The 27,657-nt window shown below is 39.6% G+C and overlaps 1 protein-coding gene across 1 annotated transcript; it reads right to left on the bottom strand.

The window, feature by feature from the left end:
* Positions 1-3,147: 3,147 nt before the first annotated feature.
* On the bottom strand, positions 3,148-13,160 carry LOC149258896 (disease resistance protein RPV1-like). Its single transcript, XM_089416674.1, has 5 exons — positions 12,506-13,160; positions 11,256-12,375; positions 10,846-11,118; positions 9,702-10,709; positions 3,148-4,312 (listed from the first exon to the last, which is right to left on the bottom strand). Exons 1-5 carry the CDS (start codon positions 13,048-13,050, stop codon positions 3,533-3,535), a joined length of 3,726 nt encoding a protein of 1,241 aa, XP_089272800.1. The 5' UTR covers positions 13,051-13,160; the 3' UTR covers positions 3,148-3,532.
* Between the last annotated feature and the right edge of the window lie 14,497 nt (positions 13,161-27,657).

Below are 27,657 nucleotides of genomic sequence, written 5' to 3' on the forward strand. Positions count from 1 at the left end.
ACCTACTGCCTCTCTAACATTCATAGAAGTGGGCCTATAAAAGCAAAATCAAAGACTTTTCTTATAACAGTTTGAAGTTTGAACTCATGTATCACTATAAACAAGTGTACTCATTTATCAGACCACATTTTCCTAATTTACAGCAAGACCATAGATTTATGAATCTGAGGATGTACTTTGAACATTGATCAGTTTGTCCTTGTACACTGAAGTGTCTATCCGGCCCTTGATTGAAAATTGTGTATGAGGATTCTTGTGGCCTGCCAGAGTTAAGTTCTGCTTTAATAACCTCAGGCTTGGTAGAAGATCCAGAAAAAAAAGACATGATAATTCTGCCATAACCTTTGTATTTGATGGCACGCAGCTCCCTAGATTAATGCATTCCCCTCCCTCAAGGAATAAAAACAAATCAATTTTACTTATTATTGATGCATCCATATCAAGTCAATACAAAATAACCATGAAAAGAATCAGATGCTACTATACCTTGAACCTTAATCTTTCCAATAGTTTTCTTTGGCTTAGGAGCAGTTCCTTCCAGGGCAGCATCTACAGAATGATTTCTCAACAGTTCTTCCTCTAGTTGCAACAGTATTTGCTGTAGTCTATACAAGTTGCAGACATTTCAATTTACACAATTACTTAATAATATGCAGAGTATTACCTTCATTGTGAAAGAATTTGCATTTTCCAAACTACATGACAATTAAAAGAAAATTGAAATCAGCAAAGACAATTTTGTTAATAACCTACCCAAAGACATTACGCAAAACAATGCACTCATTATGAAGGAATTCAGGAGCTTCCATGCGACCTGCCCATGCCCGGAGACAAAGACGCACACAGGCCTCATAGGCAATGGGGGCTTGCTAGGCTCCCTGCCCACTACACTCAATAATTGCAAGCGCATTATTGTCAAAATGCATAGCAGATGAGAAATAAAATCTATCTGATAAATAATTATTGATCCACATTAACATGAAAAACAAATCTTAAGACATCTTGGGCACGGACCAGCTACAATCATGACAGCTGGCTCATGCCCAGAAACAAAGGTGCACACATCCCCCATAGACAATAAGGGCTTGCTCACTACACTCAATGAATTGCAAGCACATTCAGGGCAAGATCCAGAGCAGATGAGAAGTACATTCTATCCGGTAATGAATTATTGATCCACATTAACATGAAAAATAAATCTTAAGGCATCTTGATTGTTTCTTTTTATATATCAACACACACAAGACCTTAGATAGGAATAAACAATCAAACCTGAGGTGAAAAGTGGGTGGTTGGCTTGCTGACGCTGTTGATTGCCGGCAAGAACCTGCTACCTCTCTAACATTCACAAAAGTGGGCCTGTAAAAGCAAAATCAGAGACTTTTCTTATAACAGTTTGAAGTTTGAACTCATGTATGACTATAAACAAGTGTACTCATTTATCAAACCACATTTTCCTAATTTATAGCAAGACCATAGATTTATGAATCTGAGGATGTACTTTGAACATTGATCAGTTTGTCCTTGTACACTGAAGTGTTTATTTGGCCCTTGACTGAAAGCTGTGTATGAGGATTCTTGTAGCCTGCCAGAGTTAAGTTCTGCTTCAATAACCTCGGGCTTGGCAGAAGATCCAGAAAAAAAGACATGATAATTCTACCATAACCTTTGTATTTGATGGCACGCAGCGCCCTGGATTAATGCATTCCCCTCCCTCAAGGAATAAAAACAAATCAACTGTACTTATTATTGATGCACCCATATCAAGTCAATACAAAATAACTATGAAAAGAATCAGATGCTACTATACCTTGAACCTTAATCCTTCCAATAGTTTCTTTGGCTTAGGAGCAGTTCCTTCCAGCGCAGCATCTGCAGAATGATTTCTCAATAGTTCTTCCTCTGGTTGCAACAATATTTGCTATAGTCTATACAAGTTGCAGACATTTCAATTTACATAATTACTTAATAATATGCAGAGTGAATTTGCATTTTCCAAACTACATGACAATTAAAAGAAATCAACAATGACATTTTTGTTAATAACCTACCCAAAGGCATTACACAAAACAATGCACTCATTATGAAGGAATTCAGGAGCTTCCATGCAACCACTGGCCCATGCCCGGAGACAAAGACGCACACAGGCCTCATAGGCAATGAGGGCTTGCTAGGCTCCCTGCCCACTACACTCAATAATTGCAAGCGCATTATTGTCAAAATGCATAGCAGATGAGAAATAAAATCTATCTAATAAATAATTATTGATCCACATTAACATGAAAAACAAATCTTAAGACATCCTGGGCACGGACCAGCTACAATCATGACAGCTGCCCAGAAACAAAGGTGCACACGTCCCCCATAGGCAATAAGGGCTTGCCCACTACACTCAATGAATTGCAAGCACATTCAGGTCAAGATCCAGAGCAGATGAGAAGTACATTCTATCTGGTAATGAATTACTGATCCACATTAACATGAAAAATAAATCTTAAGGCATCCTGATTGTTTCTTTTTATATTTTAATGTATCTAACATCATCTTACAATATAATCCGAAAGATAACCCATCGATCATAACAAACCATAGCAGCTAGATTCTTTTAATGTCTTAAAAGAAACCAATGGATGCAGCTTTGCGAGAGAAAAATGGCATTGCCACAGTAATATAAATCATAGCAGAGATCTTCATTCATATATATATATATATATATATATATATATATATAACGAGTATGTACTATAGAGATTTATTTATCTCAATGATAACTTGAGATTCTTCCAGTTACGACAAAAGAGCATGGACTATAGAAATTTATCTGAATGATAACTTGAGATTCTTATCCCATGCTGCAAGAAAAACAAGGTTCATACGATGTGTGTGTATGTAAATGAAAAATTAATAGATCAATGTCCATTCACATGTAGCTATTCTTCCACAAACTATCATTATTTACAAAATATCCATTTTTAGAATACACATAACTAATTATTGCAATTGTAACTCGTTATCATCCACCCTTGCTTTCAAAAATGTCCATTCACATGTCCCTATTCTTCCCCACTTTAAGCCTTATGGCGTTTCTTTTGCAACATAAAATGCAAATGCTAGTAATAACAATATTAAAAGAATTACGAACTATATGGTATGTAACATAACATTAAATGTTTCTCAACGGCATGGATATTGCTCACTTCTCTTTGCCAACATAGTATCGCTGGTCCTCCCAATTTCGTTGCTTCAAAATTTGTTGTTCCTCATTAAAACGAAGGAGTGAATTAATTGGATCGCGGATATGTGATGCACAGAGGGAAAAGTAAAAACACACATAAATATATCGGTGCTTGCAGAAACTTATTAAACAACACATGGAGTAAAATGTAGAGTATTCTGTTCATGGTATAATTCATTTGGCTTATAATTACACACCTTTGAAAGGGCTAATGGCAAAGTTCTCCATGCAGTGGGCAGTGTGGCCACCTGATCCCGATTACTATTGTAATTATGAATCGGTGTGGTATTTTACTACTCACTTTCTTCCCTGAAACCTACCTACCAGGCTTTTTTCAATGAAGCCTTTTCCTAGTCGTTGGCGCAGCTGCTCGACTACTCCCGCATCCCATTGTAGTTTGGGACATTGAGACACATCAAGCGTCTCCAACAAGCTCAAATGCTCAATATTGGGCAGCATCTGTAATTTGGAACACCTGTTCAAGTAAAGATTTCGGAGGTTTGTTAAGTTCCGTACGGACTCTGGGAGCGCCCGCAGAGCAGAGCACCCTTGCAATTTCAGTCTGTGGAGGCCCGTGAGATTTCCAATGGACTCTGGGAGCGCCTGCAGATTAGAGCACCAGTACAAGTCGAGACTGCGGAGGCCAGTCAGGTTTCCAACCGATTCTGGGAGCGTTTGCAGAGTGGAGCACCCTGCCAACCTGAGACTTTGGAGGCCCGCCAGCTTTCCAACCGAGTCTGGGAGCGCCTGCAAAGCGGAGCACAAACTCAAGTTGAGACTTTGAAGGCCTGTCATGTTCCCAATTGAGTCTGGGAGCGTTTGCAGAGTAGAGCATCCCCACAAGCGGAGACTCTGAAGGCCCGTCAAGCTCTCAACCGACTCTGGGAGCGTCTGTATAGTGGAGCATCCCCACAAGTCGAGATTCTGGAGGCCTGTCAGGTTCCCAACCGAGTCTGGGAGCGCCTGCAGAGTGGAGCACTCCCACAAGTCGAGATTTCCCAGGCGTGTCAAGTTACCAACGGAATCTGGGAGCGCCTGCAGAGTAGAGCACCCGCCCAAACCGAGACTTTGGAGGCCCTTCAGGTTCCCAACCAAGTCTGGGAGAAACTGCAGAGTGGAACACACGCCCAAGCCGAGACTTTGAAGACCCGTCTGTTGGAACTACTACACACCTACATGCAGACTCTTAGTTAGAGCATGTGACTGCATGCAAGATTCCTTTTGCATGTTGGAACTACTACACATCTACATGCGGACTTTTAGTTAGAGCATGGGATTGCATGCAAAATTCCTTTTGCATGATTTACTCCTTGATTTACTCCTTGATTTGCTCCTTCTTTAACTCCGCAACTGACTAGTTATCTCCGGAACTTGTTGTAGGTGTTGAGTCTTCTCATTGATCACCACTATAGTCATTACCTTGGGATCTTCACCCAGTAATGCTATATCATGAGCATTGTAACATAATTTTCAATTGAATCATTCTTTTCTTCTTTCGATTTTCTTTTAGTGTTTTTGCTCTGCAAAGCTGTGTGTTCAACCTTTACTAGCTAGATTCATCTGTGCAGGTTTTCTAACACATTTACATGGTATCAGAGCCCACAGGTTGCTAGATAAAAGGCGCATCAGTACTTTATTTTGCAAGTATTACAGCTTGGAGATCGAAGATCGACAGAAAAATGGAGTTTCCCAAAGCATCGATCCTAACACCGTACAACTATCATGAATGGAAGGATCAAATGGCTCAATACCTTCGTCATAAAGGGTTGTACAGGATTACCATGGCTACAGAAGTGGAACCCACTTCAGCCATAGAGAAATCCAAGTACCTCAACCGTATGGATGAGGCCCACGGATCCATATGCATGTGCATCTCTCCAGAGTTGCAGTTTCATCTATCTGCCTGCAATACTCCCAATGAGATTTGGAAAAAGGTTGAAGATCTCTACGGGAAACAGGATGAGATGAAAGGACATCTGCTCGAAGTGGAGCTGCTATCATTGGATCCACGGAACTATGACAGAATTCAAGACTTCTTCACCAAATATAATGATCTATTGTTGCAACTCAAGGGTTGTGGAATTGACAAATCCAAGGAGGAGAGTCGCCAAGTTCTCTCTATTATGTCAAAGCTCGGACCAGAATACTCTGTCTTTGTGTCTACATTTCATTCAGTAAGGCTTGCAACAGGTAAATCCTACACTATGCCTTCTCTCAAAGAATTTATGGAGTCCCTTATTTTTGAGCAAGATAAACTCATTGGCATGGGGAAAATCAAACCTCCAAAAGCACATGCACTTGCTGTGCATGATGGCAGCCACAATAAAAATCACAGATCTGATTCAAATCAGAAAAATCAGCAACAAAAAGACAAAGGAAAAGCACATTCCCATCCAAAGAAGGAAGGGTACACCAAGCCCTTCAATGACTCCTCCGGCTCGAGAAATGAGAAAGGGAAGAAAGGAAACAGATGCACCTACTGTCAAAGAGGATTCCATCCAGAATCCTCTTGCATGAAGAAACAAATTGACCAAATGGCAGAAATCCTTCAGAAGCACAACCTTGGGGACCACATCCCTCAAGGCGCCAAGAAGAAAACTGAGGATCCGCCACACGGGAAAGGTAACAATTTTCATGCTTTAGTTGCAATTAATTCTTCTCCTGATGCATGGATTATAGATTCTGGTGCATCACATCATATGGCTGCTGCAAAGGAAGTATATTCCTCTTTGGATGCATGCAAAGGACCTCCCATCCTCATGGGAGATGACTCACCTATTGAGGTCACCGGAAAAGGTAGAGTGGAACTTTTACACGGAAGCTTTGAAGATGTGCTTCATGTTCCAAAACTTTCAGTAAACCTGCTTTCAGTTTATCAGATCACTCATTCCGGCACCGGAAAGAGAGTGGAATTCACTCCAGATGCAGTGAACATATATGATCTACATAGCAATGACAAAATTGCAACTGGTGAGGTAAACAATGGAGCCAGACTGTATACATTTTCTGAATTTATTGAATCTGAATCCTCCTTATTGCTTACACATGCTGATGATAGTAGTAGGCTTTGGCACGAGAGGTTTGGTCACTTAAATTACAGGTATATGCAGCAGCTAAGCAAGAATGAGATGGTGGAAGGCTTGCCAAATATCAGTTTCTCCAAAGGAGTTTGTGAAGGGTGTGTTCTTGGCAAACATCCTAGAGAAAAGTTTGACACCGGCAAGACTCACAGAGCATCCTCTCCTCTAGATCTGATCCATAGTGATCTCATGGGGCCTTTTCCTCATCCTTCCATCAACAACGCAAGGTATGTGCTTACATTTATTGATGATTTCTCACGGTATACTTGGGTGTATCTTCTCAGGAACAAATCTGAAGTTTTTGAGCACTTTGAAGATTTCAAAGCACTAGTTGAGACACAGTCAGAGAGAAAGATCAAAGCCCTCCGTACAGACAATGGGGGGGAATATGTTAACACAGCACTTCAGAACATTTGCCTTCAGTCCGGCATACAGTTGCAGTATACAGTTCCATACACTCCGCAGCAGAACGGAGTTGCTGAGAGAAAGAATCGATCTCTCAAAGAGATGGCTTCCTGCATGTTGCATGCCAAGTCACTGCCTCATAAGCTTTGGGCCGAAGCACTTAATTGTGCTAACTACATCCAGAACAGATCTCCTCATAGGTCTGTCAAGGATCAGACCCCCTTTGAGGCTTGGAGCGGCACTAAACCAGAGGTCACTCACCTCCGTGTTTTCGGCTCTCGAGCATGGGCCCGGATCCCCTCTGAAAAGAGGAAAGCTCTTGATCCACAGAGCATTGAGTGCATCTTTGTTGGATACCCTGATGGTGTGAAGGGATATCGACTACTGATTCCCTCTACGGACAAGCTCATCATTGAGCGAAGTGTCAAATTTGAGGAAAGTCTCTCGTATGCATCTCAAGCGCCGCATGCAGACACTTTTTATCTACCTCATGTCCGAGATGATGACTCAGTGCATTCAGATGCAGATACAGATCATGCAGATGCCGAGGAAGAGCATGCAGATACAAAGACAGAGTCTTCAGATACAAATCTAGTGCATGCAAATGATGATCCACATCCAAGCCCAGATCGGGCTTCCAGCAGTGAATCATATTCCCCTGTCATAAATCAGAGAACAAGGAGCTTACGTGAGATATATGCACAAGACCAACCAGCTGCTAGAAATGGTCTTGTGGGGGATAATTCTGATCTGCAGAGGACTAGCTCAGAGTTTATTGAGCCTCCTCTTGTCCTCACTGCCACTGAACCATCGCCCTCCTGGCATTGTCATTTGGTTCAGTCTTCTGATCCACAGTCTTATGCTGAGGCTGCTGGGCATCCATCTTGGGAGTCCGCCATGGAGGAGGAGTATAACTCCCTCCTCGAGAACCAGACTTGGGATCTGGTCCCCCTTCCTTCAGGAAGGAAACTTGTCCGATGCAAATGGGTCTACAAGACCAAGAGTGCTGCAGATGAGCAAATCACCAGACGGAAAGCAAGGCTAGTAGCCAAAGGCTTCCAACAAGTGCATGGCATTGATTATGACGAGACCTTTGCTCCAGTAGCAAAGATGGATTCCATACGCCTTACACTTGCCATTGCGGCTGCCCAGCGGTGGGAAGTACATCAGATGGATGTGAAGAATGCCTTTCTTCACGGAGACCTATCTGAGGAGATCTACATGGAGCAGCCACATGGTTTCATTCAGGATTCATCTTTGGTCTGCAGACTGAAGAAATCTCTCTACGGCCTTAAGCAAGCCCCGAGAGCTTGGTACGCGAAGATGGATTCTTTTCTATTATCACAAAACTTTGAAAGATGTAAGTCTGATCCGAATGTTTACATGCTTAGGACACATGATTCTCTTCTTATCTTAGTTTTGTATGTAGATGATCTCCTAATCACTGGCAGCTCAGCTTCAGCCATTGCTACAGTCAAGAGGGCCTTGCATGATAGGTTCTTGATGACGGACATGGGTCCATTACACTTCTTTCTTGGTCTTGAGATCAGCCAGAATGCCACAGGCATCAAACTCTCTCAGGCTAAGTATGCACGGGATCTCCTCGAGAGATTTCGCATGACTGACTGCAAGCCAGCACCGACTCCTTTTCTGTCTGGGGTCCGCCTTGAGGATGGAGGTGACACTCCATTAGTTGACAGCACTCTCTACCGACAGTTAGTGGGGAGCTTATTGTACCTCACCCACTCCAGACCAGATCTCTCATATGCAGTAGGGGCAGTTTCCAGATACATGCAGGAGCCGCATGAGCTACACTGGAATGCTGCCAAGCGCATCCTCCGATATGTGCAGGGCACCATCACCTTCGGGATTCACTATGCAGCAGGCACTTCATTGAATCTCCTTGGCTTCACAGATTCTGATTGGGCGGGAGACAGCATTGATCGCAAGTCCACCTCCGGATATTCACTCAGTCTAGGATCTGGCCCTATCTGTTGGTCGAGCAAGAAGCAAGCTGCTATTGCTCTCTCTTCAGCTGAGGCTGAGTACCGAGGAATAGTCAACATCACCATTCAGGCTCTGTGGCTACAACACTTCCTCACTGAGTTGGGCGTCAATTTCCACCAGCCCATTGTCATCTGGTGTGACAACCAGAGCACTCTTAAATTTTGCAGGGATCCAGTACAGCGGCAGCAGACGAAGCACATAGAGATCCATATGCACTACATCAGAGACTTAGTACATGATCGGGTCATTGATTTGCAGTTCTGTCCTTCAGCAGAACAGACTGCAGACATCTTCACCAAGACATTCACTGAGCAGAAGTTCCGCTCTTTGCGTGATCGTCTTGGAGTGAAGGACACGATTGCTTAGCAACTGTATTTTTCTTCCTCTTCTCTTTTGATTACATTGTATTTTGAGGGGGGGTTTTTCCCACGAGGTTTTCCCTCTTTCCTCAATTTTAGTTGCACTGTATTTTGGGTGACCTTTGGCTTTAGTTGCCAGGGCCCATTTTCTACTTTTTCCCATAGTGGTGTTCAGGGGGGTGTTGGAACTACTACACACCTACATGCAGACTCTTAGTTAGAGCATGTGACTGCATGCAAGATTCCTTTTGCATGTTGGAACTACTACACATCTACATGCGGACTTTTAGTTAGAGCATGGGATTGCATGCAAAATTCCTTTTGCATGATTTACTCCTTGATTTACTCCTTGATTTGCTCCTTCTTTAACTCCGCAACTGACTAGTTATCTCCGGAACTTGTTGTAGGTGTTGAGTCTTCTCATTGATCACCACTATAGTCATTACCTTGGGATCTTCACCCAGTAATGCTATATCATGAGCATTGTAACATAATTTTCAATTGAATCATTCTTTTCTTCTTTCGATTTTCTTTTAGTGTTTTTGCTCTGCAAAGCTGTGTGTTCAACCTTTACTAGCTAGATTCATCTGTGCAGGTTTTCTAACACATTTACACCGTCAGGTTGCCAACCGAATCCGGAAGCGCCTGCAAAGTGGAGCACCCGTCCAAGTCGAGATGTTGGAGACCCGTCAGATTCCCAACAGACTTTGGGAGTGCCTGCAGACTGGAGCACGCACCCAAGTCGAGACGTTGGAGGCCTGTCAGGTTTCCAATAGAGTATGGGAGTTCTTGCAGAGTGGAGCACCCCCACAAGCCCAGACTTTGGAGGCCCGTTAGGTTCCCAATCGAATCAGGGAGAGTTTGCAAAGTGGAGCACCCCCACAAGCCCAGACTTTGGAGGCCCGTTAGGTTCCCAATCGAATCAGGGAGAGTTTGCAAAGTGGAGCACCCCCACAAGCCGAGGCTTTGGAAGCCTGTCAAGTTCCCAACCGAGTCCGGGAGCGCCCGCAGAGTGGAACACCCCCACAAGCCGAGACTTTGAAGCACCATCAGATTCCCAATCGAGTCTGGGAGTGCCTGCAGAGAAGAGCACCCGTCCAAGGCGAGACGTTGGAGGCCTGTCAGGTTCCCAAACGAGTCTGGCAGCGCCTGCAGAGAGGAGCACTCGCCCAAGTCGACACTTTGGAGGCCCGTCAGGTTTCCAACAGAGTCTGGGATCGCCCGCAGAGTAGAGCACCCCCCTAGGTGAAGACTTTGAAGGCCCGTCAGGTTCCCAATTGAATCTGGTAGGGTGCCCAGGGTGGAACACCCACCCAAGTGAAGACTTTGAAGGCCCGTCAGGTTCCCAATCGACTCTGGGAGAGTCTGTAGAGTGGAGCACCCACAAAAGTTAAGACTTTGGAGTCTCGTTAACTTCCCAACTGAATCTGTCAGTAGCGCCATTTTTTTACAATACTTTAAGTCTAAGTGTTTCAAGGATTGCATATCACGGAATTCATCTGGCAAACTTTTAAAATCACCCTCGTGCAAGGAGATTTTTTCCAGGTGCTTCAGCTTTCCAATGGACCCTGGAACCGCTGAAAGTGGAGCACAAATATACAATTCTCTCAACTGCAGAGGTGCCTGCAATGTTTACATACACTATTAGATGGTATTGATTGCAACAACTTTCGACTTGTTGACATTGTGGTATAAGAAAATTTCACAATTTGAAGAAACAAGGTAAAACTGATTTAAAAAAAAAAAATAACATGAATACCTGAGATTCATGTCGCCAGAGTGTTTTCAAATTACCCCCCTTAATATGTAACACTCTCAAATTCCTTATTGGAATCCAGAAAGATAAGGAGGAGATCATACAGTTCTCCCATCTAAGATATATTAGTTGTGGTACCTCCCCAACGCTAAGTACGCGTTCAACAAAAGAACCTTTAGCCATAAGCAGCTCCAAGCTGCTTAGGTTGCAGCTGCACGGGAGGTTTTTGAAACATTGTTCAGGGGCATTTGCAAGAACCATGCTAATTCCACGCACCTGAATTATTCACCAAGGGCTGTTAGAAGAAAGATTAGCAATATTGCAAAGTTTTAAGAATTCAAAACTTAACAGCCAATTTTGATAACAGGACGCTATTGGGAAAGTAGGTCCAAAAGCTAATTCAAAATACGTACAGATGATTGGCCAGACACATTGTGAAGGTTGTCTGCGAGGCGGCTAAGACGACGCGGATATTCTGGATTCTCCGCCATATGTCTGCCGAGGTCTCTGAGGTGGTCGTGCATTCTCAAACAGTTTTCACTGTCCACCTCCACCAGGCACCTATTTTCCATCTTCCAAAGACCAAGCGATCCTTCCCAGTTAGATCCATCCCATATTCTAATCGCAGTATCCTTGTCTTCTCCTATAAAAAAACAGGCAATGTCTAAAAATATCTGCCTCTCCTCGTTATCTAGAGCGTCATAGCTAATTTTAAGAGTTTTTTGTATATCTCCAGGAAGTGTTTTGGAGGTTTTGCGCAATTGCAATTCCCAGCGGTTCAAATCCCTTTCCCCACGAAGGAGCGAACCAAGCACTTTAAGAGATAAAGGCAATCCATGGCAGACAGCCAAAAACTCCTGAACCAATTGTCCAAATCCTTCAACAGGATAAGGATGGCCGAAGGCATGAGAACAGAATAGCTCCTGGGAATGATGTCGATTAAGGCCTTTCAACTCAAAAATATACGACTCTGGGATGTCTGAGCGTCTGAGAACATCTTTATTGCGAGATGTAACTAAAATTAAGCTACCCATATGAATGGTATCTTTTATTGGTGAAAATAATGCTTCCATTTGATCAATATTATCAACGTCATCCAAAACTATAAGAACCCGGTGAAAAAATGAGAGATGGATTTTAAGCGCCACTATCCCTTCATCAATGTTATTTATATGTACATTCGATGGAGTCAAATCCTTAAGAAGGATCCTCTGTAGGTCATGTAATGATCTGGATCTGACATCAGATAAGAAGCTAGATCGATCATAGATGGGTCTATCACGGTTGGATCGGTGATCATTTGATTTCTCTCGGTTGAAGACTTCTTTAGCGAGGGTAGTTTTTCCAACCCCGCCAAGACCCACAATTCCCACAACTCTAGCCTTCCCACTTTGCCGCTGCAATGACAATGTCCTTTCAACATCTCTTACTTTTTCATCAAGGCCAGTTGGATATTTAGCGACATTCAGAGGTGGTTTCTGAACCTTTCTTAATACTTTTTGGACGACCTCATCGACGAGCTGCCCCTCGTCACTGAATAATATTCAGAATCACAGTAAATTGACTAATAAGAAAAACATTCATAAATAAACTGTGATATACCTATGAATCATCAGAGAAGTAAAAAAAATCAGAATAAAAGGGAGAGATGGAGGGGTCTTACTCGTTACACGCCTTCAGCTCAAACCCACTTATATCTGCCACAGCAGAAAGAGCATCCCTCCATTTTTCTATAGTGGTGGGGTCGTATCGTGGTTGAGAATCGAATGTTATCTTCTCTTCAAGCACGCTCAGTGCTTCAGCATAAACTCGATCTCGACCCCGCGTCCACCGGAGATCTGAGGGCTCGACTTTGTAGAAGACTGGAATAATTGTGGATCCCGACTTTAACATTAGCACAAGCTCCTTGAGACACCAACTCGACTCGGCATACCTGGGGGAGAAAATTGCTACACTGACGGAGGCTGTTCGAATAGCCTCTTCGATTTGGGGAGCCATGTTCTCTCCCTTTTCCAATTCTGGCTGGTCCAAAAATACTCTTAATCCATGTTCTTTCAGGCGATGGTAGATATGCCTGGCGAGGCCTTTCTTCACGTCAGGACCACGGTGATTTATGAATACATCATAAACATAGCTGCAGGTATTGCCCTGTGAGGTGGATGTGGAGCATGTAGCGTCAAGAGCTGGTATCAGATTAAGGTCTTCCATTGGATACAGAAGGACAAAAAAGCGAGATCCAAGAACTTGTGGATTCGCTAGACTCTAATCCCTGTATCAAGACCTCAATATTCAACGTAACGATTCAGCACTGATATCTGGTTATTTCTGAGTTTCTAATTCGTTAAGTCGTATATATGCTTATTGTTCAAAAAGTCGCGTTATAGACAACTGTATAAATGGCGGAGTTGTTTATAATGCGACTTTTTGGAGATTCCGGTGAGGGAATCCGGTGGAAGAAATTGAGGTTAAATCTTGATTTGTTGCAGTTAAAATGGTTTTTTAACTGCATATTTGGATTCAGCCCCTGAAAAACCCCTGGGACGTTTTCATTGTGCAGAAACTAGCTATCAAACTTACGATTCCAATAAATTCCTGCCGGATTTCGACCGGAAAAACCCGCCGGAAAAGCTTTCAAAAAGTCGCTTTATAGACAACTGAATGGCAAAAAGTAGTACCGTAATTTGAATTGAACGGCAGGCCGTGGAAGCACGAAGTTCCTGCCAATTTCCTCCTGTCACGGCAGATTATTGACTATTGCCACCAACCATGAATATGATTCCTTTAATTGGGACCCAAGTTTTTATGCAAAACTAGTGGTGCTTTGTTTGAAAAGTCAATCCTTATCTAACATTCGTGGCATTCAGACATAAAAATCAAGTGCGAGTCGACGTCCATGACTGGAAAGTGGGACCATCCAGCAATGCCTGGCAATTTCTTAAGGTACCAACGGTTTCCCACGATGAGTGGGGAGACAAAACGTCTTCTTTGCAATCACGTGAAACGACTTTAGCAACTTTATTTGAGAAAAAAAAAGACAAAACGTCTTTGTTGCAATCGCGCGAGACAACTTTAACAACTTTATTTGAGAAAAAAAAAAGGCAAAAGGCTGTAGTTTAATGATAATGGTTTTTCTGTTTAATGATAATGGTTTTTCTGGAATGATAATAGTTTTTTTTGAAAATGATAGAAATTTCGGGGAAATTTTTAGAAATCTAAATTATAATTATTTATAATTATTGACTTTCAGAATGTCCTTATGGTATTAAATCTATCTCTAATATCAAAAACAAAATTAACAAAAATATTAAATTCCAGCAATTTTTTACCCTCCAGACAAAATTGATGCTCACTGGACAAAGCAGACTAACCGTTATCGAACAACAAAAGATGCGGTCGCAATGCAAATACCGCGCTTGATGTGTAGTCGGTGGGAGAGATGCACTACAGTACGACGAGGAGACTTAAAATGCGGGATGGCTACGTTAAGAAATTGCGCGGCATGGACTTGCTGCTACTTTAATTTACAACACGTCCCACTTGCCAGTCATGGACGTCGACTCGCACTTGATTTTTCGTGTGCTCGCTGGGGAGAAAAAGAAAGAAGAAAGAAAGAAATTATTTAATGTCCACGAGACTAAAGATAGATGTAGAGTAAATGCGACAAGGAGACACATAGAATGCTTGATGGTTACATTTCTTAGGTTGAAATCTTTGAAGTTTGGGTTTCGCCAAAATGTATGTTTGTTTTTTTGTTTTTAAATTGCATTTTGTTAATTCTTTCTGAATTTCGATATGGATTATTTTAAGTTATAAATTTAAATGGGGAAATTTATAGAATTTGAATATTTTAAAGTATATTAAAATATTAAATAAATTTATAATTTTTTACATGTGGTAAGTGGATGCCGATTATGTCCATTAGAGTTGATCTTTAGGATCTTGTTCTTTGGCCATCACAGAACTGACTCCAAGGGCTTTCGGGGAAGGGAGGCACTGACTTGACCAATTGGGCTAACCCTTGGGGCTATTAAATAAATTTATATATTTTAAAGTATATTTTTAATAGTATAAAATTATTATTTTATCCAAAATTTTATTACCAAATTCAAAGAAAACTAAAAATTAGATTGAGGCATAGTTTACCTATATTTGTAATAATACAAAATTATTATTTTATCAAAAAACTTGTTATTCAATCGTTTAAAAACTAAAAATTAGATTGACGCATAGTTTATTTTTTTAAATTTGGTTGAATGGTTAAAAATAATTGTGGGTAATTTTTTTTTCAAAAGATCTTGTAGTAAAAAAGTTTGAATAGAATTTTAATTATGGAAATAAATTCAACACCATCAATAATCAAAAGAAATCTAAAATTTTACAATTTAATAATTATAATCTAAATTTACAAAAATTTACATAATCTCGCCAAAATTTACATAATTACCTCCCCAAATTTGAAGATTAGAGCCTTCCATTTTCTAACACCGAAATTTACGTAATTATCCCCACAAATTTGAAGACTAGGGCCTTCCATGATTACGACAATACGTTTTGTTGCCCGTCTTCGTGGGAAACAGTTGGGATCGATAGAGGTAGATATTGTGACAGTTCACATCACTATATGCCATAATCAATCATCAAATTGTGGGGAAGAAGTTTTATTTAAGTTGTGTTCTTACTATTATCATTTGTTTTTATTTTGTTTTAATCGATGTTATTCAAAATTTAGCAAATATTACAATATTTTCTTAAGTTGTCATGTTTATAAAATTTGTGTGCTGAGAGGTTGTTTTAAAATAACTTATTTATTTTTTATTTAAAAATGCATTAAATGATTAAACATTGTGATTTTATCAAAAATTATATTAAGAGATTTTGATTAATTTTGTTATACTATGTATTATTGTGTTTGGATAAATATAATGGCGGGGTCTAATTATTTTGTCTTATTTATATAGAATTGTAAATAAATAAATATAATGATGAGAATTGAGCACTAATGTACATTGTATGAATTATTGGTGTAGAGTTCAAGATTTAGGTATGACTAGTGAATGACTAAGTTTCATTAAGAATGGATGGGAAAATACATTTTGGTTCAACTCATTCAATTGTTTCAAGAGAATCATAATTCCCTAAAGGTTTATATGATAGCAAGATATCTTAAGTATAAGAGGTACTTAGATTGTGTGATCCAAAGGCACTTAGATTGTGTGATCTGGATTGGGTCATTATATTGTTTGTCATCCATCTCATTCCTTTAAGAGTAGAAACAGTGGAGGAATAAACTCACAGGACCATTTTTACTGTCAAGACCCACTTTGCCAAAATGGGGCTTGAAACATTCTGAGGGCATTTTTAGTCATCAAATGATCTTTTTTTGGGGTAAAACTTTGTCGCTTTAGTGCTGCACTATTTTTTCCAATTGTACACACAGAGACATTTCCAACAACACAAGAATTACGTCAATCAGAGTCAGTATGGGAAAGTTATGCTACTCAGAAGTTGACCTTCCCGTTTTCACCACCATAATTCGAGAGGATGCCACGTCATCCCCATTTATTCATGAAAAGGGGCTAGCCACATGATTATGATGAAGACAACTCTAGAAGAGTACCTATTGTAACTTTGGTTAAGAGTTTGTAACACCCTCCTCCCACATCTACCTAAGCAATCGGTCAGCCGGGGTAAACATGCGATGAGAGGCCACTATGATATGATTCAACCTCCTAAGTCACCTTAAGGAAGTGGAATTGATGGAAACACACCATACAAACATCCAACATCATCAACAGAACCCTCAGAGGACAAGTCAACCACTTAGACAGCCTGTCCCTGGGTCCCACTGTTGTTTTAGGTCTCTTGGGCCATAGTCGCTCTCATGCTATGGGCAAGGGAGCAACTAGCAACCTAAAGTTGCCCTCACAGGCTTGCCTGCCAATGATTGTGGACCAAAACTGCCAGTGTTGTGCCAGCAACTCCAGGATTTGAGTCACTTTTTCAAGCCCAGAGGCTAGGTCACTACCCAGAATTGAACCATCTCTTCAGATCAATAGATTGATATGGAAATGACAGCATTAAGCAATTACTTGTTCAATACCTTGACGAGATCCCTACTAGCCATGACAGGTATTTCGTCAAACATATCATCGACATGTAATCTACAGGTGTAAATAACAGAGTTAAGTGTAGGGATCTCATACTTATCTGAGAATCGCTATGAACCATTGTTCCCTTATGCCATTTGCTGCATTATCGTCTATTAGGTCATAGACACATTATCCATTGACATACAAGTAAAGACATGTTGAGATCCATACATAACTGCTGTCATAAAAAGTGCATATAACCAACATAATATAAATAGAAATACAATAAACATATCAACCATCAAGTCCATAAATACATCAGTACCTTTGCACATGAAGATCAAGGGAATGGACTTCTCATTAATGAATGCAATGAACCAACTGGAGATGGGACTAACATGTTCCACCCGACTATAGAATGGCTGAGCCAAATCTCCCTTCAGCCATTCACCCCCATGCCATATTCCAAGCATGAATGTGGGATATCATAAAACACATCAATCAAAACTCATCTAGGGCTTCCAAAGGCCATCCACCTCCACCCATCAAACAATGATTCCACCTCATGGTTAAACATCACCAAAACCATCACAAGATCGGTCTCCATCCTAGTCATTCAAGGCTCCAGAGCGTTTGTTCCAACCAAGGCTCTAGGACTAGTAACTCAACCCACAACTGTCGTCGGGCTCCAGAGTGTTTGTCCAACCAAGGCTCCAGGACCAGTAACTCAACCCACTAAGGGCTCCAGAGCATTTTTCAAACCAAGGCTCCAAGGCTAGTAACTCATCCCAAGCTGTTACAGGGCTTCATAGCATTTGTCGAACCAAGGTTCCAAGAACTAATAACTCAACCCAAGCTAAGGAAACATGAGAGCCAACCAAAACAAAGCAATGAAAATAAACCCATAATCACCATGGCTATCTAGGAAATGGAAAGGCTAGGCAATCCACTATCAATCTAGGAAATCCTCCATGCTAATGACAAATCATGACCAAGAATCCATATACATATGCCATGCATGTCCAAACTAGTGAAGAAATCATACATGCAACACGGTACATGCAAGCAAATCTGATGTAGTTGTTGATGCGATGCCTTCTTGCACTTTTATGCTCTTCCTTTTCCTTCTTGCTCCAAGAATCCAAGTATGCCACACCCACCAAGAGTGCTCCAAGAAAACTTTAAGTATCCAAGAGTATGAGAGAGAGAGAGAATAATGAGAGAGAGCTCCAACACTGAACTAACAAAAGGTTACCAATTGATCCTCATAAGCCTTTTTATGAATGAGGCCTCTATTTTCTTCATTCTCCATTATTTTCCTTCATTTCCTCCTCACTTGCAACCTATGACCTTTCACCTCCCTTTACTCCTAATTCCCATTATTTTCATAAATATATGTGCCAAAATGCCTTAGTCTTTTCCTTTGTCAATTTCCTTAGCCATAAACAACCAAATGAACACCCCCTAGGATGTCTTGCCCAACATTCAACTTGGAATAAGTGTCCCAGTCATCCATGGTTATTGTTTTTAACATTTATTACATGGAATTTTCACCAGGGCTATTACAGAACCCTCTCCCTTTGGGGACACTGTCCTCGGTGTTAAATCACACATATACCTTATAAACCTACTGAAAGAAGACATACTATTATGGAGCTTTATAACACAACTCGATGCAGTGTTTACAATGAAAGATTTGCTCAAGACATAACATCATGACAACATGGCAACATACCACATAGTGGAGCTTTATAACACAACTCATTACGGTATTTACAATGATCATCCTGCTGAGTTCCAACTCATATGACATCATAACATCATGATAACATAACCATGTGATATCATAATAACATAACACCCATATTGCATAGTGGAGCTTTATAACACAGCTCATTATGGTATTTACATCCATACACAGGTGTACATATAATAACGCCATCAAAATTATATATGCCAAACATATATGCCAAATCATATACTAAAACATATATCAAACCTATACCAACATCATATAAAAGCATATATCAAAAACATCATATAGCATATATCAACCATCATAAAGCATATATCGATCACCATAAAGAATATACTAAACCAACATAAAGAAAATACTAAATCACCATGAAGCATATACCAAGCCATCATAAGCAAATACTAAACCACCATAAAGCAACTACCAAACCACCATATCAAGTTGCTTTGCCTCATCCGAAAAACAAGGAAGGATACATAACCTGCATCTGATCTGCCATCTCCCATGTAGCTTCATCGGGTCCAAAGTGCTTCCATTGCACTTTAACTTGCTCTATTACTCAGTGCTAGAACATGAGCACCTTTTTATGCAATATACACTGAGGCTTCGGCTAGAATTCTCCATCTGGTTCCACCTACAATGCAGACTAGTCAATCACATGATCAACATCTTCACATACTTCTTATGCAACGAGACATGGAAAACATCATGGAATTTCACTATTGGAGGCAGTGCAAATCGATAGGCTACTGGCCCAATCCTCTCGGTGATACTAGACAGTCCACAAAATTGTGGTGCTAGCTTGGCACATGAGCCAATCCGCAAGGAGCTCTTCTTTGGTTTGATGTGCAATTACATCTGTTCCCCAACCTGGAACTCCTTGAAAAACATGTTCCTGTCTGCATAACTCTTCTGCCTATCCTGTGCTGCCTTAATATTATTCTTGATCACGTACATCTCCTGTTCCATGTCTGCCAACATATCTGGTCCAATCAATATCCTACTAACCAAATCACTCCTACTGATGGGAGTGTTACAACTCCGCCTATATAATGCCTCAAAGGGACTCATCCTCAGTGACTCCTAATAATCATTGTTGTGTGCAAACTAGACCAAAGGGAGATACTATTCCCATTTGCGATGCTGATGCATCACATACATCCTCAACATGTCATCTAATATCCTGTTGACCCTCTCCGTCTGTCCATATGTCTGCGAGTGATAAATTGTGCTAAAGGCCAACTCTATACCCAAACATGAAAATAACTCCTTCCAAAACTTGGAAGTGAACTTCGCATCCCTGTCTTACACAGTCTTCTTTGGAAAACCATGTAGTCTAACCAAGTCTCATATGAATACTTATGCCACATCACTAGCTGAAAATGTAGACATTACCAGAACAAAGTGTGCAACCTTTGTTAACCTGTCCACAATGACCATGATGGAATCATGTTGTTTCGGTGTCTTCGGCAACCTTGTGATGAAATCCATGGAAATGACCTCCCATTTCCACTTCAGAATCACGATCGGCTATAGCAGTCCACCTTGATGTTTACACTCTGCCTTCACCTGCTGACAATGGAAACATCTTGCCACAAACTCTACTACATCCCTCTTAAGATTCAACCAATAGTAATACCTCTTCACTGCTATGATTGTCTTCTGATAGCCTGGGTGACCTGAATATGGTTTCACATGAAACTCCCTCAAGATCACCTTCTTGAGCTCACTACTATTCGGTACATATATCCTGTCTCAGACCTGACCAATCCATCTGCCGTAACACAATAGTCCAAATCCTGTGCACCTACACCTGTACCTATACCACTACATGTACCTGTACCTTTACCTATACTATCACCCTGCTGCAGCCTGTGTACAATCTCCATTTATCTGACATCCTGATGTCCTGCCTGCAAGATCTTGTCCTGTAAATTAGTCCCATAAGAGCTCATAGATGCTAAGTGATTCACCTGTACCCTCTTGCTAAGAGCATCTGCCACTATGTTCTCCTTGCCTTTGATGTATCTGATATCAAAGTCAAACTCGATGATCGTGGCCAACCATCTAGCCTATCTGACATTCAGATTCAGCTGGTCAAACAAATACCTCAATCCTATGTGATCACTCATAATCACAAACCACCTTCCAAGAAGATAGTGTCTCCACATCTTCAATGCATGTAAAATCACTTCCAACTCGAGATCATGCACAAGATAGTTCTGCTTGTGCTCGTTTAGTTTCTAGGACTCATAACATACCACTTGTCCATCTTGCATAAGGACTCCACCAATCCCTCTCTTGCAAGCATCTGTGCGTACCACAAACTCTTTTTCCGGATCTACAATCTGTAGTATGGGTGCATGTGCCAAAAACTGCTTAAGATGCTCAAAGCTAGCCTCACACTCTTCAGTGAATTCAAACTTCTTACCTTTTCTTTGCAATGATTTAATGGGATAAGCAATATGCGAGAAGTTCATGATGAACCTCCTGTAATAGCCTGCCAAACCCATGAAATATCTCACTTCACCCACATTATTAGGAGCTACCCACTCCATGATGGCCCTTATCTTCTTTGAATCTACTAAAATGCCTTCCTTGGAAACAACATGTCCCAAGTAGTGCACCTCATTTTGAAAGAAACTACACTTCCTGAGCTTAGCGTACAACTGATGCTCCCTCAACAACCTCAACACTGCTACTAAATGCTCGACATGCTCTTCCTCATTTTTATAATATACCAATATATCATCAATGAAAATAATAACAAACTTATCCAAATATGGATGCAACATATTATTCATCAAACACATGAACGTAGCTGGAGCATTGGTTAAGCCAAATGGAACAACAAAAAACTCATAATGCCCATACAACAATGTAAACTTTGAAACGGGAACTGATACTGTTACCCGTTTCGTAGAGATAGCAAAAAAATGACCTGATTTTCAAAAGTGGTGATGCAGAATACACATGTTTTTTTTAGAACATGGTTTTTGGAACTTTAATTTTTTTTCATGTTCAAGGATGAAATCAAGTTTTAGAATGGTAGTGATTTTCATGCTAATTTTAAAAAGTGAGTATTCTGCATCACACCCTTTTTTTAAAAGACCTATTTTTTGACTTTTAATTTTCTAGTGTGTGAAATGTAAAAAATTATTTTCTAAATTTGATAGTTTTTGAAGTCGTCATTTTATTCATATTTTCTTGTTCTCTATCTTAATTTTTTTTTTTTTTTTAGGGGGGTTTTTATTGTTTTGCGTTTTTAAATTAGAAAGTCGATAGTTTGAATTTTAGATAATCTACATATTTATACATCCTTAATTAATTTTTCAATCCACATGAAATAATTGTTTCTAAAAAACAACATTTTTTAACAATGGACATAAAAATAACAATTTTTAACATAAATATAACAAAAAAACTAAACGTTTTACCCAATATTATAAACTCAATATTAAACCCAAGTGATTAGCATAGTCAAACATGGTTAATATTACTAGTTAATGTGGTTGAATAATTTTTTAATGTTGCATTGCAATGTAATATAACATTACGACAATGTTTGTGACATTGCAACAAGGTTTGTCACATTAGTTATATTTTTGTATCATTTCGATGTCACAATATTATTATTATTATTTTATTTACCAATCAACTTTATTAATATTACTATTGTTATTATTAATGTAACAATTGATTATGAATAATCAAATATTAACATTAGGTAACTGTGGTTGACCATAGTTGACCATTTTAACCACATTGAACAATGTTCACTATCAAACTTTGTCAAACATGGTCGAACATAGTCAACCACATTAGTTACTGTGGTTAACTAATTTTGTAATGCGACATTGTGACATTGGATACATTATAATGTAAAGTAACATTGTGATGTTGTTTGTCACGTTGCAACATTGGATAGATTTCTGTAGTATTCAAATGTCTTAACATGTTTGATTATTAATATTAATCAATAATATTAATAGGTGATTATGTTTGACCAAAGTTGAAGAGTGTTGACTATAAAACATACTTAAACATAATTTAACATAGTTGATCACATTAGTAAATGTGGTTGACTAATTTTGTAATGTCGCATTACGACATTAGATAATTTAAAATGTAATGTAACATTGCAATAATGTTTGTCGCTTTGTGACAATGTGGTTTGCCATATTGTGACGTTGGATACATTTTTGTACCATTGTGACATCATAATATCAATATTAATGTCATCATTATTATTAGTGAGCTTTATTAATATTAATATTTTTATTGTAAACCCTAATATTACACCTAATATGATTAACCTTGCCATTAAACCAAACACTATAAATCATGTTAACTATACTTGATAAAGTGGTTGACCATGGATGTTGAACAATGTTCACTATCACACTTTGCCAAACATGGTTGAATGTAGTAAATCACATTAGTGAATGTGGTTAACTAAATTTCTATAACATGAAGATGTCATAATATGATTAAGTATCAATTTTAATCAATAATATTAACAAGTGATTATGTTTGACCAAGTTAGAATAGTGTTGATTGTTAAACATAGTCAAACATAATTGAACATAGTCGATCACATTAGTAAATGTGGTTGACTGAATTTTTAATGTCACATTGTGACCTTGGATAAATATGCCAGTATGTCCTGAAGAGCATTGTGATTGGAGTTATGAAAAAAAGGCATAATAATACATTGTGAAAAATTGCTTAAATTTGTTCTAAATCCAATAAATATAAAATATGTTGAAAAGTAACCATGGATCTATTTGTCTACCATATACATAAGGTTGCTTCTAATAACTTTATTGATGTAAATAATAATAAATTTGATTTTTTTTTAAAACATTATTTTTGATAATCCATAATTGTGTGTAATTTACTTTTACAATCTTCTAATTTATTTATTTAAAATATAGTTAACCAATCCACTTACTAATATTTATATATTATTTGTATTTTTTCTATATTTTAGATCATTTCCTATTCTAATATAAATATATTTTCTTTATTTTATCTGCTATCTCTCTATTTCAATCTACTTTTTTAAATATAATTAACTTGTTCATTTTAAAAATATCTCCTTTACCATGGATCAATCCTATGTAAAGTTATTCTCTATATAATTATATTCACATTATTTTATATAGAATTATTTATTACATTTTATCTGTGTCCTACGTTCTAATATTTTTCACATTTTTATATATTATATTCTTTTCTATATTTTCCAAATTCTTACACGGTGACTCTTTATTCTTTTTCTTTTCGCAACTTACATTTTCCGTATTATATTCTTATTTGTTTTCTCATTCTTTTGAGTGCTTTTGTGATGGCCAGAATTCCCTAGTTGGATATGTGGCCCAAATTATAATGGTTGAGCTGCTTTATTTGATTGCTTTTACTTTAAGAAACTTATAAAAAAATGCAAATTTGTTGTGTTAAGAAACTCTTTAATAAGAAGTCATTATTCAGTTTTTCCAAATCAAAATAATATAATGAACATGATAAAGATATAATCCTACCAAAAAAAATACAAATCCAAATATCAATAATCTAATGGTAAAAATATAATCCTACTAAGTTAACCTCGTGGGTGCGAGGATTCTAATTGCACACAGAAAACATGTTATAAAATGATTACAAATCTGAGCATAAATGTTCCAGTATTCGCCAAGGGATTCTTCCCAAGGGAATTGTTATAATATTCTCAGTGAAAACGAATAAAATACAGAAAGCTCAATGTTTTTGTATAAACTGAGAAAACATATGCGTAAATATAGCATTTGTAAATGTAAATGAATTGTGGCTGAGAGGTAGTTAAGGAAAAAAAAGACAACAATTCTGGTCAATTTAAATCGTAAATGCAAAACTCCAGGTCTGGTTCCGACCATTAAGGTGAACACAAAATTTTAACGAATCTTGTGGTCTGAGTCCTATCCGGGTAAGAGAAGAGCATTGAGAGAGTTGAGACCAGGGCTGTCGAGAGCATCAGCTACCGGCCAGATCTCCCTCATACCCCTTCCATTAAACTTAAACAGAAGTAAAGACAATTAACTTATATAGCCTTCAGGAACAAGGTCGTGCCTATTACAAGCAAAAATTATAACGAAGGAGAAGGACTCATAAACTGCAAGAAAAGATTCATGCATATGTATATATCTTATACGTGCTTGAGCACAGGAGTATGAGCAAAATAATCTGACACATTGGTAGCAAAATAATAGGTCCACCCCTCCCCCGCCCACCCCTCCGCCTCCCCCGCCCCCCTCCGCCTCCCCCGCCCCCTCCGCGGCAGCGGCACCCCCGGGCCGCCCCGCCCCGCCCCGCCCAACCAGCGGCGGGTCGATTCCGTGAATCGACCCGCCGTCGGTCGGGCCGGGCGGGGCGGCCCAGGGGTGGCGCTGCCGTGCACAGCGGCACTCCTGGGCCGCCCCGCCCTGCCCGCCGCCGGGGGCCGCCCCGCCCTGCCCGACCGGCGGCGGGTCGATTCCCGGAATCGACCCGCCGCCGGTCGGGCAGGGCGGGGCGGCCCTGGGGTGGCGCTGCCGCGCACAGCAGGATTATACTTTTTTGCAGCATCGCATATGACCTCCCTGGCATCTCCAGTGTGAGCCTTTATCTCCGGAGTCACCTGGGACATTGGAAGGAAAAAATCTGTAAGGTTTTCCATATTAAAACTACAGAGATAAAGAAGACGGAAAAGCTGCAGATTGCAATTGGTTTGATCAGTGCAAGAATATGTTTTGATCTTGGAATTGATATTGTGTTATTTTCAAATCAACAGTGTACTAATATCTCAGAACTTACATGATAGGATGAATCCAGGCAAAGCATGTAAATTCGGCGGTGAAGTGTCCGATTTAGTAGTAATTATTTTCTATAACACCAAATCTAGTTAATAATTCTAATTGTGTTGAATTGCATGGTTATGGCATCTGGAACATCTCTTGCATTGTTAGCGATTCTTATGCGTTTTCTTGCTAGACCAGTTTTCATGGGCATCGCTTCAACTGCAACTGGTCTTCAGGGAACCGTGTGGCATCTGTCCATTATGCAGGTCTACCTGTCTTGTTGTTCTCTTTTTACAAGATAAAACCCTACACTATTGAAAATGTTTTTAACCGTTCTGCATGATAAATACCATTATATAATTTATAACAAAACGATGCATATATTTCTGCGGATTGTAGGCCCATTTGTATTGTATTTGCAAGGGAGTATGACTTACACTCAGATATCCTTAGCACCGCATAAGATCAAGATCACCTTAAAGTTTCAAATGAAATTATGCTGCGATCACTTGGTTATATTTTTCCCAGTTGCTGTTAGATTGTAAAAGTTCATTCCTGCGAAAAAGTATAAATTCAAAAATTGTTTAGGTTACATTTGCACTTAAGATAAAGTTTTCCAAAGAAAATTTTATTAGGGTTGAAGTCAAAGTTTACTTGGAGTGTTGAAAATGGTAATGAGTGATGATGAGACTTTCCACTGGTCCATAGATTGTTGCAAAAGGGGAAAAAACTCAAACAAAAGCCTTACATATGACGATACATTATATAGTTAGTGCCTTTTCTATATATTTTGTTAGTGGGAGTTTACATGTTGATTTTATACATTTAAAATTGATATGGCAAACACACATTTTGTTGTTGCATATCTAAATATATTAGAGAACCTGCAATCGGCATAAAAATAATCTTGTTTCAATATTTCTAATAATCTAGTAAACCTAATAGTTGTAGTTAAGTAAACTCAACGGTTGAAAACACAAATCCAGTGCAAATTTCATTTAAAGATTGATACTTCTCTCATGTGAGTTCAAAAAAATCTTGAAGTGAGTGCTCAAGGTGGCAATGGAATTCTTTTGCTTAAATCAGGCAAACCCATACCAAATTCAATTTGAAGATTGATATTTCACTCCTGTGAGTCAGAAAAGATTTGAAGTGAGTGCTCAACATGGAAATGGAATTCTCTCGCCTCTCAAGTATTATTAAAATTCCTTAATATTATTATGATTGTTCATTGCTATTTTGTTGCGGCTTCCTGTGTCTAAAAGGTGAATTGTGATCAAGAGAGCGACTAAAACACTGAGCGAACCCCATATAATATTAAACAAAAAACCAAATAAGAGGGATAAGCTAAGAAAGAAACGATATTGCTTGCACACCAGGTGGTGAGGTCATTAAAATCTAACAGAAAGAGATGACCGAAGTGGATTATTGATGTGCGCTACAACCAAAGTCGACACCCGTCCCCTGAGACCGAAGGGAGGTGGCGAATTATTTCACATGGCAAAGCCTACAATGTCCCACCATGATGCAAACAAAGTCTCCTACTGCAATAGTCGAGGAACTATTTATTTACCTAAGCTCCTTCAATATTTCTTAAACACCATAACCGAAAGCATTGACGAAATTCATATATATAGAAGATTTTTTCAAAATTTAATTGAAAGACCAATTGCCATTACTAGATCGGTCATGATATTCATCCTATCATGTAAGTTCTGAGATATTAGTACACTGTTGATTTGAAAATAACACAATATCAATTCCAAGATCAGAACATATTCTTGCACTGATCAAACCAATTGCAATCTGCAGCTTTTCCGTCTTCTTTATCTCTGTAGTTTTAATATGGAAAACCTTACAGATTTTTTCCTTCCAATGTCCCAGATGACTCCAGAGATAAAGGCTCACACTGGAGATGCCAGGGCAGTCATATGCGATGCTGCAAAAAAGTATAATCCTGATGCTGCAAAAAAGTATAATCCTGCTGTGTGCGGCAATGCCACCCCAGGGCCGCCCCGCCCCGCCCGACCGGCGGGGTCGATTCCCGGAATCGACCCTCCGCCGGTAGGGCGGGGCGGGGCGGCCCGGGGTGCCGCTGTGCGCGGCAGCACCACCCCCGGGCCGCCCCGCCCCGCCCGGCCCGGGGGTGCCGCTGCCG

This window comes from Pinus tabuliformis, chromosome 6 (assembly GCF_031772625.1).
Source record: "Pinus tabuliformis cultivar Carrire ecotype Pingquan chromosome 6, CPIR1, whole genome shotgun sequence".
Lineage (NCBI taxonomy): Eukaryota > Viridiplantae > Streptophyta > Pinopsida > Pinales > Pinaceae > Pinus > Pinus tabuliformis.